Source organism: Diospyros lotus, chromosome 12, assembly GCF_014633365.1.
Source record: "Diospyros lotus cultivar Yz01 chromosome 12, ASM1463336v1, whole genome shotgun sequence".
In the NCBI taxonomy this organism is placed as follows: domain Eukaryota; kingdom Viridiplantae; phylum Streptophyta; class Magnoliopsida; order Ericales; family Ebenaceae; genus Diospyros; species Diospyros lotus.
In genome coordinates, this window is record NC_068349.1 from 31,234,108 (window position 1) to 31,249,308 (window position 15,201).

Consider the following 15,201-nt stretch of genomic DNA (forward strand, 5'->3'; position numbering starts at 1 on the left):
TGTCCAGTTGATACAACGATCAGTAGCGCATAGCTGCTATAGGGAGAAACAAACGCACAGAGGACATCTTAGCAACAAGGGAAAAAGTGTCACCATAGTCAAGGCCATAAACCTGAGTATACCTTTTGGCAACCAAACGAGCCTTAAGGCGATCAACCTGCCTATTAGGACCCACCTTGACAGTATAAATCCACCGACAGTCGACACGAGATTTCCCTGGGGGTAAAGGATCCAAATCCCAAGTACCATTGGAATGCAAAGCAGTCATCTCATCCACCATTGCTTGTCACCACCCCAGATCAGAAAGTGCCTCACTAACAGTTTTAGGTATTGAAACAGAGGATAAGGAAGACACAAAAGCACAAAAAGGAGACGAGAGACGGTGATAGCTAAGAAAATTATAAATGGGGTAAGGATTGCGAGAAGAACGAGTACCTTTCCGAAGGGCAATAGGAAGCAGATCCTCAGATGGCAGGACTGCGACAGGTGGAGAAACTGGAGCAGGATGTGAGGCAACAGGAGTCCCTGAGGTAGTAGGAGATACGGGAGAAGGCACAGGAACAACATCTCCACCGGGAGGAGGACTCGCGGGAAGAGGGATTGCCTCAGAAATGGGTTGACACTCGGAATGAGGCGAAGAGTAGAAAGGAGACGACTCAAAGAAGGTAACATCCGCCGAAAGAACATAGCGGTGGATGTCAGGAGAATAACATCGATAACCCTTCTGAAGGCGAGAGTAACCAAGAAAAATGCACTTGATGGACCGAGCAGACAATTTATCTTGACTGGGAGACAGGTTATGGACAAAACAGGTGCAACCAAAGACACGGGGAGGAAGAATATATAATGGTTAATCAAGAAACAAGAGAGTGAGGAATCTGATGCTAAAGAACCGAGGAGGGCATCCTGTTAATGAGATAGCAAGCAGCAAGGACAACTTCAGCCCAAAAGCGAAAGGGGGCATGGTGATGTAGAATAAGAGTGCGAGCAATTTCAATCAAATGTCTATTTTTACGCTCAGCAACCCTATTTTGCTGTGGTGTATATGCACAAGATGACAGATGCAAGACCCCCTGAGAAGACATAAAGGTAGTAAAGGGAATAGAAAAATACTCAGGGGCATTGTCACTACGCAATACTTGGACAGAGGTATGAAATTGGGTTTTGATTTTGAACAAACTCAGTCTCTAGAGTAGGGAACCTCGAATTCAAGCCAAGTTATTTGATCAATGAACTCGCTTCAATAGATAGGAACCTACTTATACAAGTTTCTATGTAATCTAATCCTAGAATTTAGGAGCTAGTATACAACAGAAAAATAAGATAAGAAAACTTCTATCTACTCCTATTATTTTTCCTAGATTTTAGGAACTTATCTAGCTGCATCTTTATCTCCTTTCTTTGATCTGCTGGAGGCTTATCTGCTGTGCATCAGCTTCTTTATCTACTTCCATGACCTCTTCATAAGCTAGGACTCTCTCTCCAACACCTCCCCTCAAGCTAAGGAATAGATATCTCTCATTCCTAGCTTGTTGATGAGAGATTTAAAACCTGGTCTAGCCATGGATTTAGTTAGTATATCTGCCTCTTGTTCTGTTGTGGGAATATAGGCAAGTTGTATTCCTCCATCTTCTATTTCTCTTTGGATGAAGTGTCGATCAATTCTAACATGTTTCATTCTGTCATGCTGTACGAGGTTGTTAACGATGCTTATAGCTGACTTGCTATCACTGTAGAGCCGTGTTGGTTTGGTTAACGGCATTTGTAGATCTTCCATCAATCTGACCACCCAAATTAATTCGCAAACTCCTTGGGCAATCGCCCTAAATTTTGCTTCAGCACTGTTTCTTGCTACAACGGATTGTTTTTTACTTCTCCACATGACTAAGTTACCCCATAGCTTTGTACAAAAACTTGATGTAGATCGACTATCAACCACTGATCCTACCCAATCTGCATCAGAAAATCATTCTGCCCCTCTTTCATCAGTTTTTCTAAACAACAGTCCCTTACCTAGTGCGCTCTTTAGGTATCCCAGAATGTGGTATACGGCTTTCAAATGTTGTTGAGTTAGGGCATGCATAAATTGACTTATGATGCATATTGAATAGGCTATATTTGGGCGTGTTAAAGACAGATAAATCAATCTTCCAACTAACCTTTGATACATTTCTTTGTCTACTGGTGGATCATCATCCTTCTTCATATACTTCCAATTCCTCTCAAGTGGAGTTTGTCTTGGTTTGCATGCAAGCATTCTTGTATCTTTTAGAAGATTAAGAGTATATTTTCGTTGAGATATTACAATACCTTTTTTACTTCTTGCTACTTCCATTCCCAAAAAATACTTCATATTTCCCAAGTCTTTTACCACAAACTCTTCTTTCAATCTTTGTTTTAGAGCTGCAATTTCATTAGTATCATCTCCTGTAACAATTATATCCTCAACGTGCACAATCAATATGCACCTTTTTCCCATTTGAGTGTTTAATAAATAAAGTATGGTCAGCCTCACCTTGCTTGTAGCCAAATTTGGTTAAGGTTGAGCTAAACCTTTTAAACCATGCTCTAGGGGATTGTTTCAAAACCGTAGAGAGATTTGTGTGGTTTGCATACCTTCCCAATTCTTTCCTCGTTTTCAAATCCAGGTGGAATCTTCATATATACCTCTTCTTCTAGCTCTCCATTTAGAAAAGCATTCTTAATGTCAAACTGAAATAACTCTCAATCTAAATTAACAGCAATGGATAGAAGTACTCTAATGGAATTTAACTTTGCATCCGGAGCAAACGTCTCTTCATAATCTATTCCATAGGTTTGAGAGTACCCTTGGGCTACCAACCTGGCTTTATAACGATCTATACTCCCATCTGATTTATATTTGACAGTAAATACCCATTTGCAGCCTACAATCTTTTTATTCTTCGGTCTGTCCACCAGTTCCCATGTATTGTTGTTGTCCAAAGCCTTCATTTCTTCCTTCACAACATTCTTCCAGTTTGTATCACCCAAAGCTTCATGTATATTGTTGGGAATAGAAGCTTCATCCATAGTTATAGTGAATGCCCTGAACTGTGGGGATAATTTTGAATAATTTAGATAATTTGGTATGGGATATTTCACACAAGATCTTACTCTTTTTCTGACTGCAATAGGTAGATCTAGATCACCACTAACTGCTGTACTTTTTTTCTCATTTTCTAGACCGATCTCAGGTTCCAACAACTGGCTAATTTGAGGAGCAAGATTTTTTGGCTTTCTTGAGTACACTTTAAGTTGTTTTTCTGGACTCAATTTTTCCCTTAGGTCAGTCTCCCCTAGTTCATCTGGGCTGTGATAAGATATTGGGCTTATAGCAGCTAATGGTTGAATGTTGCTGGGTTCAATCGTTGCAGGTTGTGAACAAACAGCTGCAGGATTATCACAAGTAGTAGTGGAAGATATAGGCAGTGTGATAGGCATTGAAATTGTAGGATCCCAATGGCTTTCTTCCACTGGTGATGTAGTACCAGTGTGATAAAAAATTGTTTCATCAAATATTACATCATAAGAAACAAAGAATTTTTGGGATGTCGGACAATAACATTTATATCCTTTTTGGATTGGAGGTAACCAATGAAAATACACTTGAATGACTTTGGTTCTAGTTTGTGACGATTTGGGCTGGTTTGATAGACATAGACCACACATCCAAACACCTTTGGGGTAAGAGTATTGAGAATCAGAACATAAGGAAAGGTAGTCATCAAGTTGTTCAAGGGTGTTTGGTATTTTAGAACTTTGGTTGGGAGCCTATTAATCAAGTAAGCAGCTGTTAGAATTGCGTCCCCCCAATACCTATTAGGAGTAGAACTTGTGAACATCAAGGATCTAGCTACTTCAAGTAAATGACGTTTTTTGCTCTCCATTTTGTTTGGGAGTGTAGGGGCATGTGCTTTGATGAAATATTCCATTTGTAGTGAGGTATTCAGTAAATGGGTTAGAGAAATATTCTCGGCCATTATCAGTCCTAAGGATGCAAATAGAGAACTGAAATACGTTTAGAACAAGCTTATGGAAATTCTGAAAGATCGCACATACCTCAGATTTTTCTTTCATTAGATACACCCAACATACCCTTGTGTGATCATCAATGAATGTCACAAACCATCTGATACCATTCAAGTTTGAAACCCTAGCTGGACCCCATATATCACTATGGATCAAATGAAATGGTTTGGAAGGATTATATGCTTTTTGAGAATAGGAACTCTGAGTTTGTTTGGCAAGAATGCAATGGTCACACTTGAGCTCCAAATTAGCTTTATTGATGAATAAATCAGGGAACAAATGTTTCAAATACTGAAAACTAGGATGACCAAGATGTTTATGCCATAACAAAATTTCTGAATTTAAACTAACCGAAAAAGAAAAACTACAAATCAACTGACTAAGAAAAGTCTTGTTGTCCGATACCCAATAGAGCCCATCCTTCTCCTCAGCACTGCCAATCATCTTCCCCGTGGACCGATCCTGAAAAACACAATGCGAGGAGAAGAATGTCACGGTACAATTCAGGTCATTAGTGAGTTTACTCACAGATAACAAGTTACACTTTAAATTTGGCACATATAGGACAGATTCAAGTACTAAACCAGCCACACACACTTTTCCTTTTCCCTTAACTGAAGATATTGTTCCATCTGCCATTAACACAGTTAGATCCCTATTTTCCAACTGAAAATTTTCAAACATAGCCATGGATCCGGTCATATGATCGGATGCTCCTGTATCCACAACCCAACTATTGTTGTTTATCCCTCTAGTAGTTAAGGAAAAGACTGAGTTACCTCTTTGGGTCAAAGATAGTGTTGGAGTGGCTGCTGCTGGTCCATCTAACTCCTTTGGAATATGTGCACCATTCAGTAATTTCTGCAAGAAATCTACTTGATTTGCTGTTAGATTTAATCCCATATCTCTTTCATTATTAGGAGCACTTGCAGTTGCAGGTATACTTGTAGTTGTATAGGCTGGTCTTTCCTTCTCCTTTTTGTTTCTTGGTTGCCAATTCGGTGGCTTTCCATGAAGTTTCCAATAGTTGTTTTTTGTGTGGTAAGTAGTGTTCTAAAAGGTGCTAGGCGCTAGTCGGGCGGCAGATTGGCGCCTAGGGGCCGCCTAGGCAGGGACTAGGCGGCGCCTAAAAAATTTAATATTTTTTTATTTTTTTTACTTTTTCTTAATATATTCTCCCTGCTGCAACAAGTAGCAAGCAGCAAGTTGGTGCTACTTGCTGCAGCAAGCAGCAATGCAAGCTTGCTGCTGCAGCTTCTTCAATGTTTTTTACTAAATAACCGGAGGCGGAGGAAGATGGATACCAACCGGAGGAAGATGAGATCGGCGACAAGAGATGACAGCCAACATATGAGATTGGCGGCGACGAGAGAGAACGACCAACAGGTGAGGTCTGCGGCGACGAGAGAGCAAAACCAAGAGAAGAGATCGATGGTGGTGGCGAACGACTACGAGGAGATTGAAGGCGAGAGAGAGAGGGAGGACTCGCGATGAACGACTAGAGAGAGAAAGAGAAAGGGGAAATAGAGAAAGGGAATGGGGAAATAAGGTCGACCCAGGACGTGCACGACCTAGGCGGCCCAGGCCACACGCGACACAGGCGACCGCCTGGTTCGCCTAGGCGCTGTCGTAGCCCGATTAGTCGAGCCGGCGCCTAGGGGTGCCCACCAGCCCTAAATAACTGCGGCTAGTGGTCGCCCAACGCCTAGGCGGGCGCCTAGGCCGAATTTTCAAACACTGGTGGTAGGGCTTATTACAGTGTTTACACCACTGTTTAACCCTCATATTTTCTTCTTTTCTTGATGCAGCAAGGGCAGATCTAGTGTTGGGTTCTGCTGAAACAAGCATGACTCTCCTTTTGCTCTCGTTGCATCTAACTTCCGCGAATGTTTCTCTAAGTGTTGGTTGTGGCTTAATGCCTAAAAGGCGTCCCCCAACCTCATCCAAGTCCGAATTGAGGCCTTGAAGAAAGTCGAAAACTCGCTCTTTTTCTTGCATCTTGTTATATTTTTGTCTATCACATGACATTCCCACTTTGGATCATAATATAAATCCATCTCTTGCCACAACTCTAATAAATTGTTGTAGTATTCAGTAATAGAGAGTCCACTCTACTTTGTAGTCCGAATGGCTGTTCTAATCTCGAAACATTGAGCACTATTCTCAAGATCAGAATATAGCTCATGGATTGCATTCCATACTTCCCTTGCAGTCTTATAAAACAGATAGGTTCGGCCTATCTTTGCTTCCATCGAGTTGATTAGCCATGCCATGAGAATAGAGTTCTCTACTTCCCATCGTTGGTAATCCCCGGATTCTTCTTGAGGTGTTGGAATGGTTCCAGTGAGATAGCCAAACTTTCGTTTGCCTTTAATCACCAAAGTCACGGATTGAAACCACTCCCTGAAATTCCCGCCATTTAGCTTGTGCTGTGTGATTTGCAGAGTTTGGCTATCCATGGAGAGGGTGCTGGCAGGAATAATGGTAGGTTGCATACTCGACTGTTGAGATGCTGATCTGAGAGAGGATTCATCAGTCGTAGGAATGGCTGCTGGATTAGGGCTAGCCATCTTGATCGAGATACTCAGTTCAGAAAATCGAGCTCTGATACCATGAACAAACTCGGTCCCTAGAGTAGGGAACCCCGAATTCAAGCCAAGTTATTTGATCAATGAACTCGTTTCAATTGATTCAATAGATAGGAACCTACTTATACAAGTTTCTATGTAATCTAATCCTAGAATTTAGGAGCTAGTATACAACAGAAAAATAAGATAAGAAAACTTTTATCTACTCCTATTATTTTTCCTAGATTTTAGGAACTTATCTAGCTCCATCTTTATCTTCTTTCTTTGATCTGCTGGAGGCTTATCTGTTGTGCATCAGCTTCTTTATCTTCTTCCGTGACTTCTTCATAAGCTAGGACTCTCTCCAATAGATTTCAGCACAAAAGGATTCAAAAATTGAGAATAACTCAGAACGATTTTTCATTAAATATAACCATGTGCAACGAGAATAATCGTCGATAAACGTTACAAAATATCGAAAACCCAAAATAGACACGACACGACTAGGACCCCAGACATCGGAATGAAGTATAGCAAACGGGGATACAGTCCGATTATTGACACGCTTTGGAAAAGAAGTGCGAAACTGTTTTCCAAGTTGACAAGACTCACAATGGGGACGATCTTCTGAAACTTAGCCAAACTAGGATGTCCCAAAGGATTGTGGAGAAGAGCAGGAGACTCAGTCACCGAGCAAGCAATAGGTGATGCAGGATGGTTGAGATGATAGAGAGCCTGCGACTCACATCTGACGCCAATCATCTGTTCTGTATCGCGATCCTGGATAGTAACAGAATGATCATCAAAGGTGATAGAACAATTTAAGGCACACATAAGTTTACTAACAGAGACAAAATTAAAGGGACAATGAGGAAGATAAATGACAGAATCTAAAGGTAGAGAAGGTAAGGGTTTGGCAGTCCCAATAGCTTTAGCAACCGCTTTGGACCCATTGGCTAATGTTACAGAAGGTAAAGAAATAAAATTAGTAAAATGAGAGAACAAATGGGGAATTATTAGAGATATGGTTAGAAGCACCCGAGTCTAGGACCCATGGTCCCAAAGAGGATGACTGAGCGAGACAGGGAGCGGAATCACTAGAGTGGGCGACAGAAGCAACTATGGATGAGGTTTGCTTGGACGTTTTATACTTGAGATACTCATCATAGTCAACCCCAGTGAGAATGACAGATTGTGGTGGATGACTATCAAAGGACTTAGATTGAAAACCATCACCGTGAGCAACATTAACACGAGGAGGTCGGCCATGCAACTTATAACACTGTTCCTTAGTATGCCCCTACTTGTGATAGTAGTTACACTTGGGGCGTTTGCCCTGATTACCATGATCTCCTCCCTGTTCGCCATTACTCTGAACCTATGAAGCCATGACTGAATGATCACCTGCAGAAGAGGGAGGCACTATAGGAACAGATGAAACCCGAAGAAGACGAGAATACACTTCATCCATAGTACGTACAGTAGGACTAGCAAGAATCTGATCATGAACAGGAGCAAGCTCAGGACCAATGGCAGCAAGAGTACACACCATGATAAACTTATCCCGCTGAGCTAGATCCTCTGTAGCAGTCTTACTAGCAAGTAACAAAGAGTTAAATTCAGCTTTAATAGAGGCAATTCAACTAAGAAAATCAGGAAGAGTCAAACTCTGTTGTCATAAACTGAGCAGATTAGACACTATTGAATATAAGCGTTGAATGTCATTAGTGTATAACGCCTTGGCCTGAGCTCACAATTCACAGCACGTGGTATAGTTAGTATAGATCGGATGAAGAAAGGGATCAATTGACTGCCACAGGAGACTGCACAACAGAGTATCAGCTCTCTACCACTCAAGTTTATTTGTGGTCACATTCTCGGCCTTGGTAGTTAGATGATCCTGTAAACCTTGACCCATACACCATAGTTCAATCGCCTTGGACCAAGAGATATAATTGGAACTGCCCATCAACTTCTCAGTAGCAATGGCTGGAGAGGGAGACAAAATACCAGAGAAGGAGCCAGATTTACTAGTACCAGCCATGTTGGACAAAAGGGAGCCCTACAAGATCAACAGATCTGAAACAAAAGGGTTAAATAAGCCAAAAAATAAAGGCTGGATGATCCAACATAGAGAACAGGCTCCCTGGAGTGACGACAGATGGCAGATGTCAGTGACTGACGGTTGCGGATGGCGATGAAACCACCGGGGCTGGGATGGACTGAAGGAGGTGAGTCCAATGGTGAAGACGACGTTGCGATCAGAGCATTGGTGAGAGAGATCGGAGCAAAAACGTCTCCGTGAACAGTGCGAGAGGCGCGGCACGTGGTGGCGGCAACGGCGACGGTCCTCCGGGGGTCAACAAATCGGAGTCCGATGAACGCAACGGCGATAGTGGTGTGCGTGATCGGTGGCTGAACGATGAAGACCCGCTGCCAACCAGTAGCACGCTGTTGCCGAAACTTAGTGGGCGGCGACGGCAATGGCACAGAAGGCTGCGACTGTTGGTGGCAACATGACCGACGGTGGTCGTTGGTGATGTGGGCAGCGGCGGCGGCAGCTAGGGTTTGTATGGTGACTAGTAGGGTTTGTATTTTAGCTCTGATATCATGTGAAACTTAGGAAGAAAACCTAGCTTTTAATATGTATATACCACTTAATTAAATTCATAGATTATACACCTATATATATATACAAATACAATGGGCCATGGGCTCTATCATAGGATTAACCCTAGACTATAACCATATAACTCAACAAAGGCAAGAGGGTTTAGTGACAGATTACCTATTGAAGTTAGAAAAATTGCAGGCACTACTATTGATGTCACAACCAAGCCTAACAGAACCCTATTTCGTGTTGAGTTTTATTAGTGGATTGAAGGATGAGCTGTTACTGATGGTTAAGATGATGATGCCATCATCGGTGAAACAAGCAGCGGAGAATGCTCGGCTGCAAGAACTGACTCTAGAAGCAATTTTTAGAAAGTACGAAATGTCGTTGAGTGGTAGTCAGCCCACTAATTAGCAGTTGGAAGGGACTTCCGAGGTTAACACTATCCTTGATACAATCAAAAACCCTATACCAAAGTAGAGGAGACAGGTAAGATCATGTTATAAATGCGGAGACAATTTCCGTCCAGGCCACCAATGCAAAAGACTGCTACTAAACATGGAAGGACTAGATACAAAAGATGAAGAAGAAAAAGAAGAGGTTAATGGCCATGAAGAAACATGGGAGTGCAAGGTGATCTACGGGGAGGAGTTTGAAGAAAGGGTTGAGGCGAAAGAGGAAGATTCAAGGGCTGTGAACTTTGCTGCACTTCTACTACTAAAAGGGAAAAAGCGGAAGAGATGGAAGGAGAGAAGGGGGCAGCAAGTAGTGAAAGCAAGAATTGGTTGAACCATAGCCGCAGTTGTAAATTCTTGGGGACAAGAATTTCCTTAAGGGGAGGGGAATTGTTACGACCCCGGGGGTAGATTAGTCATTAGGAAACTGTTGTAAACTGTGTAACAAGCTATGGTTAGGTAGTTAGAACAAGCCTAACTAATTGGGGTGACAGTTAGCTCTCCTAACTGTAAGAAACGCCTTCTAAGAAGGCTGTTGTAGAAGGAAAGGGTATGGATTAATTGAATAACAGAATTCCTTCTCCCTTTCTTCTCAATTTCTCTCTCCTTCTCTCTCGTTCTCTTCTCTTTCTCTCTCCCCCTTAAATTTCTACCTCTCTCTCAGAATTCTTCTCAGAATTCCGTCAATTGCCCAGCCCTTAATCGAAGGGCTTGACAAAGTATTACAAGGATGCTTCACTGTATTTGGAGATGAAAGCCTGTAAATTGGTTTGTGGAAAGAAATTACAAAAGTTTTTCAAGATTTCTCTGTACAAGCTGTGGAAAAGAAGGAAAAAGGTGAGATTTGAAAGCTACTCAATTTCCTCGGGCAGCTGGTTTCTATGATTTCTTGGGGACAATAAATCTTTTAAAAAGGGAATGCCACGACCTAGATGAATTACGAAGTTATTTTTTATTTCAGTTACATTTTTATTTAGTTGTTATTTGCAGTTACGTTTTAGGAGTAGTGGGTATTATTTACAGTTAATTTACAGTTATGGAGTAATGGCAATTATAGAGTAATGGGTAGGTAGTGGAGTGGTAACCGCTTGGTATAATTTGTTGGTTAGCTTTATATATAAAGTCATAACCCATGGTGCCGAGATATGAATGAATTGTCAAGAAGTTATTAAAGTATCTCATTTCCCTATTGTTCTCTCTATTTTTCCCTATTTTCTGTCGGTTTCTCCTTTGTTTCTTTCTGATTCTCCCTATTATTTTCCTATTTCTCCCTTAATTCCATTTCTATCTTCAAAGGAAACATTAGTTGGGACCATGGTCATGACACCGTTCTTTTCTGTTTCCTTGGTTTTTGTCACTTTGGACCTTTATAAATCATATATCCTATTTCTAGATTAATTCTAAGGGATAATCTGTTTTGGATTCTATTATGTTTTTCTAAGCAGGAACTAGTCATGTGCCCTATGGGCAACAGCCTTGTCTTTGATGAGTAAAAAGACAGTGATAACACATGAAATTTTGAGAGATGGTTTGACAGATATTTAGGACATCCTTCTTGGTCATGATTTTATTCTGATTGTTGTTATTGACTATGGGGAAAGAATCTCTATGTGCTAGTTTGAACACAGGTTGTGATTTATTGTTTCATTTTCTTCATTTCATTGTACATAATGTGACTTGGTTCCATAAGAATGGTATAGAAGAAGTGAATTTTTAACTGAAATCCAATTGATTTATTATGAGATTTATATCATTGTTTCTAACTTTGTTCTCGAAAGATAAAATTCAAAGAGTTGCTGAAACTTTATACCAATTTCTTTGTGGGTGGTAGTGAATTATCTTGCACAGACTATTCCTTGTACATGTTACTGGCCAAATGGTTGAAACGAACATCACATGAGTCTTGTAGATGGCTGAAATTTAAATCTTTATTTGAATAATCTATGTTGCAAAATTTAATGTTAGCTTTTGAATTTGCCAGGAACTATATGTTGGAGCTGCAAGAACATTTGTTCATTAATTGGAATTTGATCTGTTATTGCATTGCAAGAACATTTCTGTTTACTACAGTCTGTTATATGAATGCAAAATATATCAAACCTAGACCAATGAACTCAGTCTTCATGTGTATTCACTTCTCCTTCCTGTTCTGGAACCTCAACTTAGTGTCTTTCTAAACCTTCAATAGCTGACAAATTGAGTTGAATAAGTCATGCTGCTTTTTTTTTTTTTTCTCCTCTTCACCTGATCAATTTGAAAGGAAGTGTTTACTTAGCCTTTCATGCTAAGAAAAGATAATGCTGAAGGGGGAATCTGTATGGCATAGGTGGGTCTAAATAGAGACCACTTAAGCATACAAGGGTGGGTCCACTAAACTTCCACTTCCAGGAAATTGCTCACTAGAAGAGAGCTCATGGCATCCTTGTATGCATATATCAGTCCTCGCTCTTGACCAATGTGGAATGGCCTAGCCAATCTTTTTTTGTTGTGAAGTAGTGAAGATAATGGGGCATTGGAAAAAGCACACAGCGTAGGTTGGGCTGAGTAGATACTACATGAGCATGTAACGATGGACACACTGAACGCCCACTTCCAGTCAGTTGCTTACCATAAGGGAGCTCATGACACCTTTGTATGCATACAGAAGTCCCCAACTCTTGGCCGATGTGGGATGACCTAGTCATTCTATTTTTATAAGGTAAAGATAACGGGGAAGGGGAAATTCAGATGGTGTAAGCAGAGGTGAATAGAAACCACGTAAGGATGGGCCAGCCAAAGTTCCACTTCTGAGCAATTAATTGGCTACAAGGGACCCATTGGCACCCTATAAGACTTTCTTTGCTGATGTCTTTTCTTCAATTATTATACTGTCTTGCCTAAACTGAGATGCAACTTTTTGTGGATTTATTGCATGTAATCATTTATCTAGCTATTAAAGCGAAATCAAAGGTCATAAATGCCTATCTACCTCACCTCCAACAATCAAACTAAATAAGAAGAAAGAAAGAAGGAAAGATAACAAAAAGTAAACTTCTTACTGTGATAGGGGGTGCGTTATCTTTTATTATGTCTCTGATACTTTTATTCTCCATTTGAAGTGGTAATCAAAGATCATAGATTACCATCAAACACCTAAAAGACGTGTCTAGATGTACCATATGATCAACAGGCAGTTAACGGACAAGCATGCTAAATTTGGCAACAGTAAAGGTGTTGAGTTCACTTCTGGAAATTTGCATATTTCATTAATCATGTTGTAATTTTGTCAACTTAGATGGTAATAAATGCCTTCATATGACTCCTATTAGTGGAATTTCATTTATGTTTTCTGGGACTTTCAGGTTACTCTGATGAACTAAAAGGCACAAAGCTCAAAGGGAAAAAAGGGAAGTCAATAAAGATCAGAAAAATTAATTCAGATAACTCTGACATGAACCCTAAAGTCGGCGAGGGGAATGTGGCTGATGGATATGAATCTGTTTCTCCAGTGAAGCCACGTGTTTCATTAGGAAAAAGAAGCTTTGAAGACAGTACAGTTGCTGTGGGGACTGCAACTGAAGGCCCTGGAAGAAGAGGTGGTGAGCTGTCTCTAAGGAATAACGCGGATGCTAGGCCAGAAGTATTTACTGATGGCAGTGGTGATACAGGTCGCATGCCTCTGGGCTCACCTCCTTTACGAAGTGATTCTAAACCTTTGCTTAAGCTCAAGTTCAAGAATCCTTATCATGAGAATCATAGTTCTTGGACTTCTCAGGGTGAGGACGAGAAGAGTTCTGTTAAGGGCCAAAGGTCCAAAAGAAAGAGACCCGGGTCCTTGGTGGAAAATGCAGCAGCCGGGGAGGATCAAGATACCTCACAGCGGTGCGAAGACACTATGGATGAAATCATGGACGCTAATTGGATACTGCAGAAGTTGGGGAAAGATGCAATTGGAAAGAGAGTGGAAGTTCATCAGCCATCTGATAATTCCTGGTGAGTTTCCAATTTGAAAAGTCTCAATGGAGAAGTAAATTAAAGTGGTTAGCCCATGCATTTACTTTTTTCCAATAATTAGTAGAAAATGCTTATGCTTGACGGCATTATCTGTGGATTGAAAGATGAACTTATTTTCTACCAGGCACAAGGGAATGGTAAAAGATGTCAGTGAAGGCGCCTCAATCATATCTGTCGCTCTAGATGACGGGAGTACCAGGAACTTAGAACTCGGCAAGCAAGGGATTCGATTCGTTTCTCAGAAGCAAAAGCGCCGATTTGCCTAAACCAGAACTCAGTCCTTTCATGGGAAATTCAGAGACCTTCCATTTTATACATGGCATACCGTAAGAAGCAGCACAAGCATTTCCTGCCAGGGGCTTGGTGTTTCATTGCTAGGTATTAGAGCCTTTATTCCACTTTTTGCTCAAATTGCTGCTAGTTCTGCAGCCTCTCTCTCTCTCTCTCTCTCTCTCTCTCTCTTAAAATTGCAGTTAGCTTTATCTTCTGGAAACTGTACTTTGGGTTTATCAATTTAGGGCAATGTTCTGGGGCAGGCAGGTAGCATAAAGATTTTTGCTCAAAATCTAGGGGGCTATCTGGGTTCTGTAAATGCAGCGGCACCCTTTGTTTATGCATTAGTATATTTGGATATTGACATTGAAGTGTTATACAAGCTGTTAAGAGGAACTCTTTTCTTTTGTTTCTATTTTTTTTTCTTTTCCTTTTTCTACTGTTAACTATAGGGGTGTTCCAAAAAATCATTAAGCCGTGAAAACCGACGGGTCTAAATAAAGGTGGATTATGTCAAGTAACTGGCACTTAGGATGAGGTGTGATAGTCTAGAATTTTACATTATTGATGGCTTAGAATGTGTGGTAAGTTTAACTGTGAGGAGGATATATATATATATACACAATTTTAAAGGACAAAACGGGGTGAGTAGGGGCAAAATTGTCTCACAATAGTTGTATATCATAATTTTAAAAAGTCGGGGTGAGTTGTTTGTAGGTGAAAACTTTGCATCGAGCTTTTTCCACACTTTGGGTTTGGGTACTTGACACTGGATGTTTTCTTATTCAATAGTTAATAACCAGCATATATAGACTTTAATTGATTGATCAAGTTAGTTTTATTCAACTAGTATTATTTATTACAGTATCGGTAGTTATTAATCATTAACTTTTTTTTTAAAAATACTTTGATAATAAAGATTTTTACTGAATTGTGTTTTTTTTATATTTTTACTAGCAAAATCAATATCTTATTAAGTTATATTTCCTTTTTCCACACTTTGTTAAATTTCATTTCCAGTAATTTTCTATATTTTGTATTGTATATTTTTATTTTCAAAATTTTAAAAATTCCAAAAGTGTAGGGCTTTTGCCATGTATCTTGGGGCACATGCCTTTGTCTAACATTAATGTTTGTATGTATATATGTACATATTTAATATTTATTTTTGGGTGTTGTTTTATTTCTAATGCCATCATGAGTGGTGGATGCTCATTTTATAATTTTTTTAATTAAATTATTTCATATA

At 40.2% G+C, this 15,201-nt stretch overlaps 1 protein-coding gene across 1 annotated transcript in view; it reads left to right on the forward strand.

Moving 5' to 3' along the window:
* Nucleotides 1–14,359, forward strand: part of LOC127787255 (uncharacterized) — a 58,933-nt gene extending 44,574 nt beyond the window's left edge. Inside the window, exons 11-12 of the mRNA XM_052315216.1 lie at nt 13,028–13,658; nt 13,804–14,359. Of these exons, the coding sequence (XP_052171176.1) occupies nt 13,028–13,658; nt 13,804–13,945 (773 nt within the window). The 3' untranslated portion in view covers nt 13,946–14,359. The remainder of the gene's footprint in view (nt 1–13,027; nt 13,659–13,803) is intronic.
* The last annotated feature ends 842 nt before the right edge of the window (nt 14,360–15,201 follow it).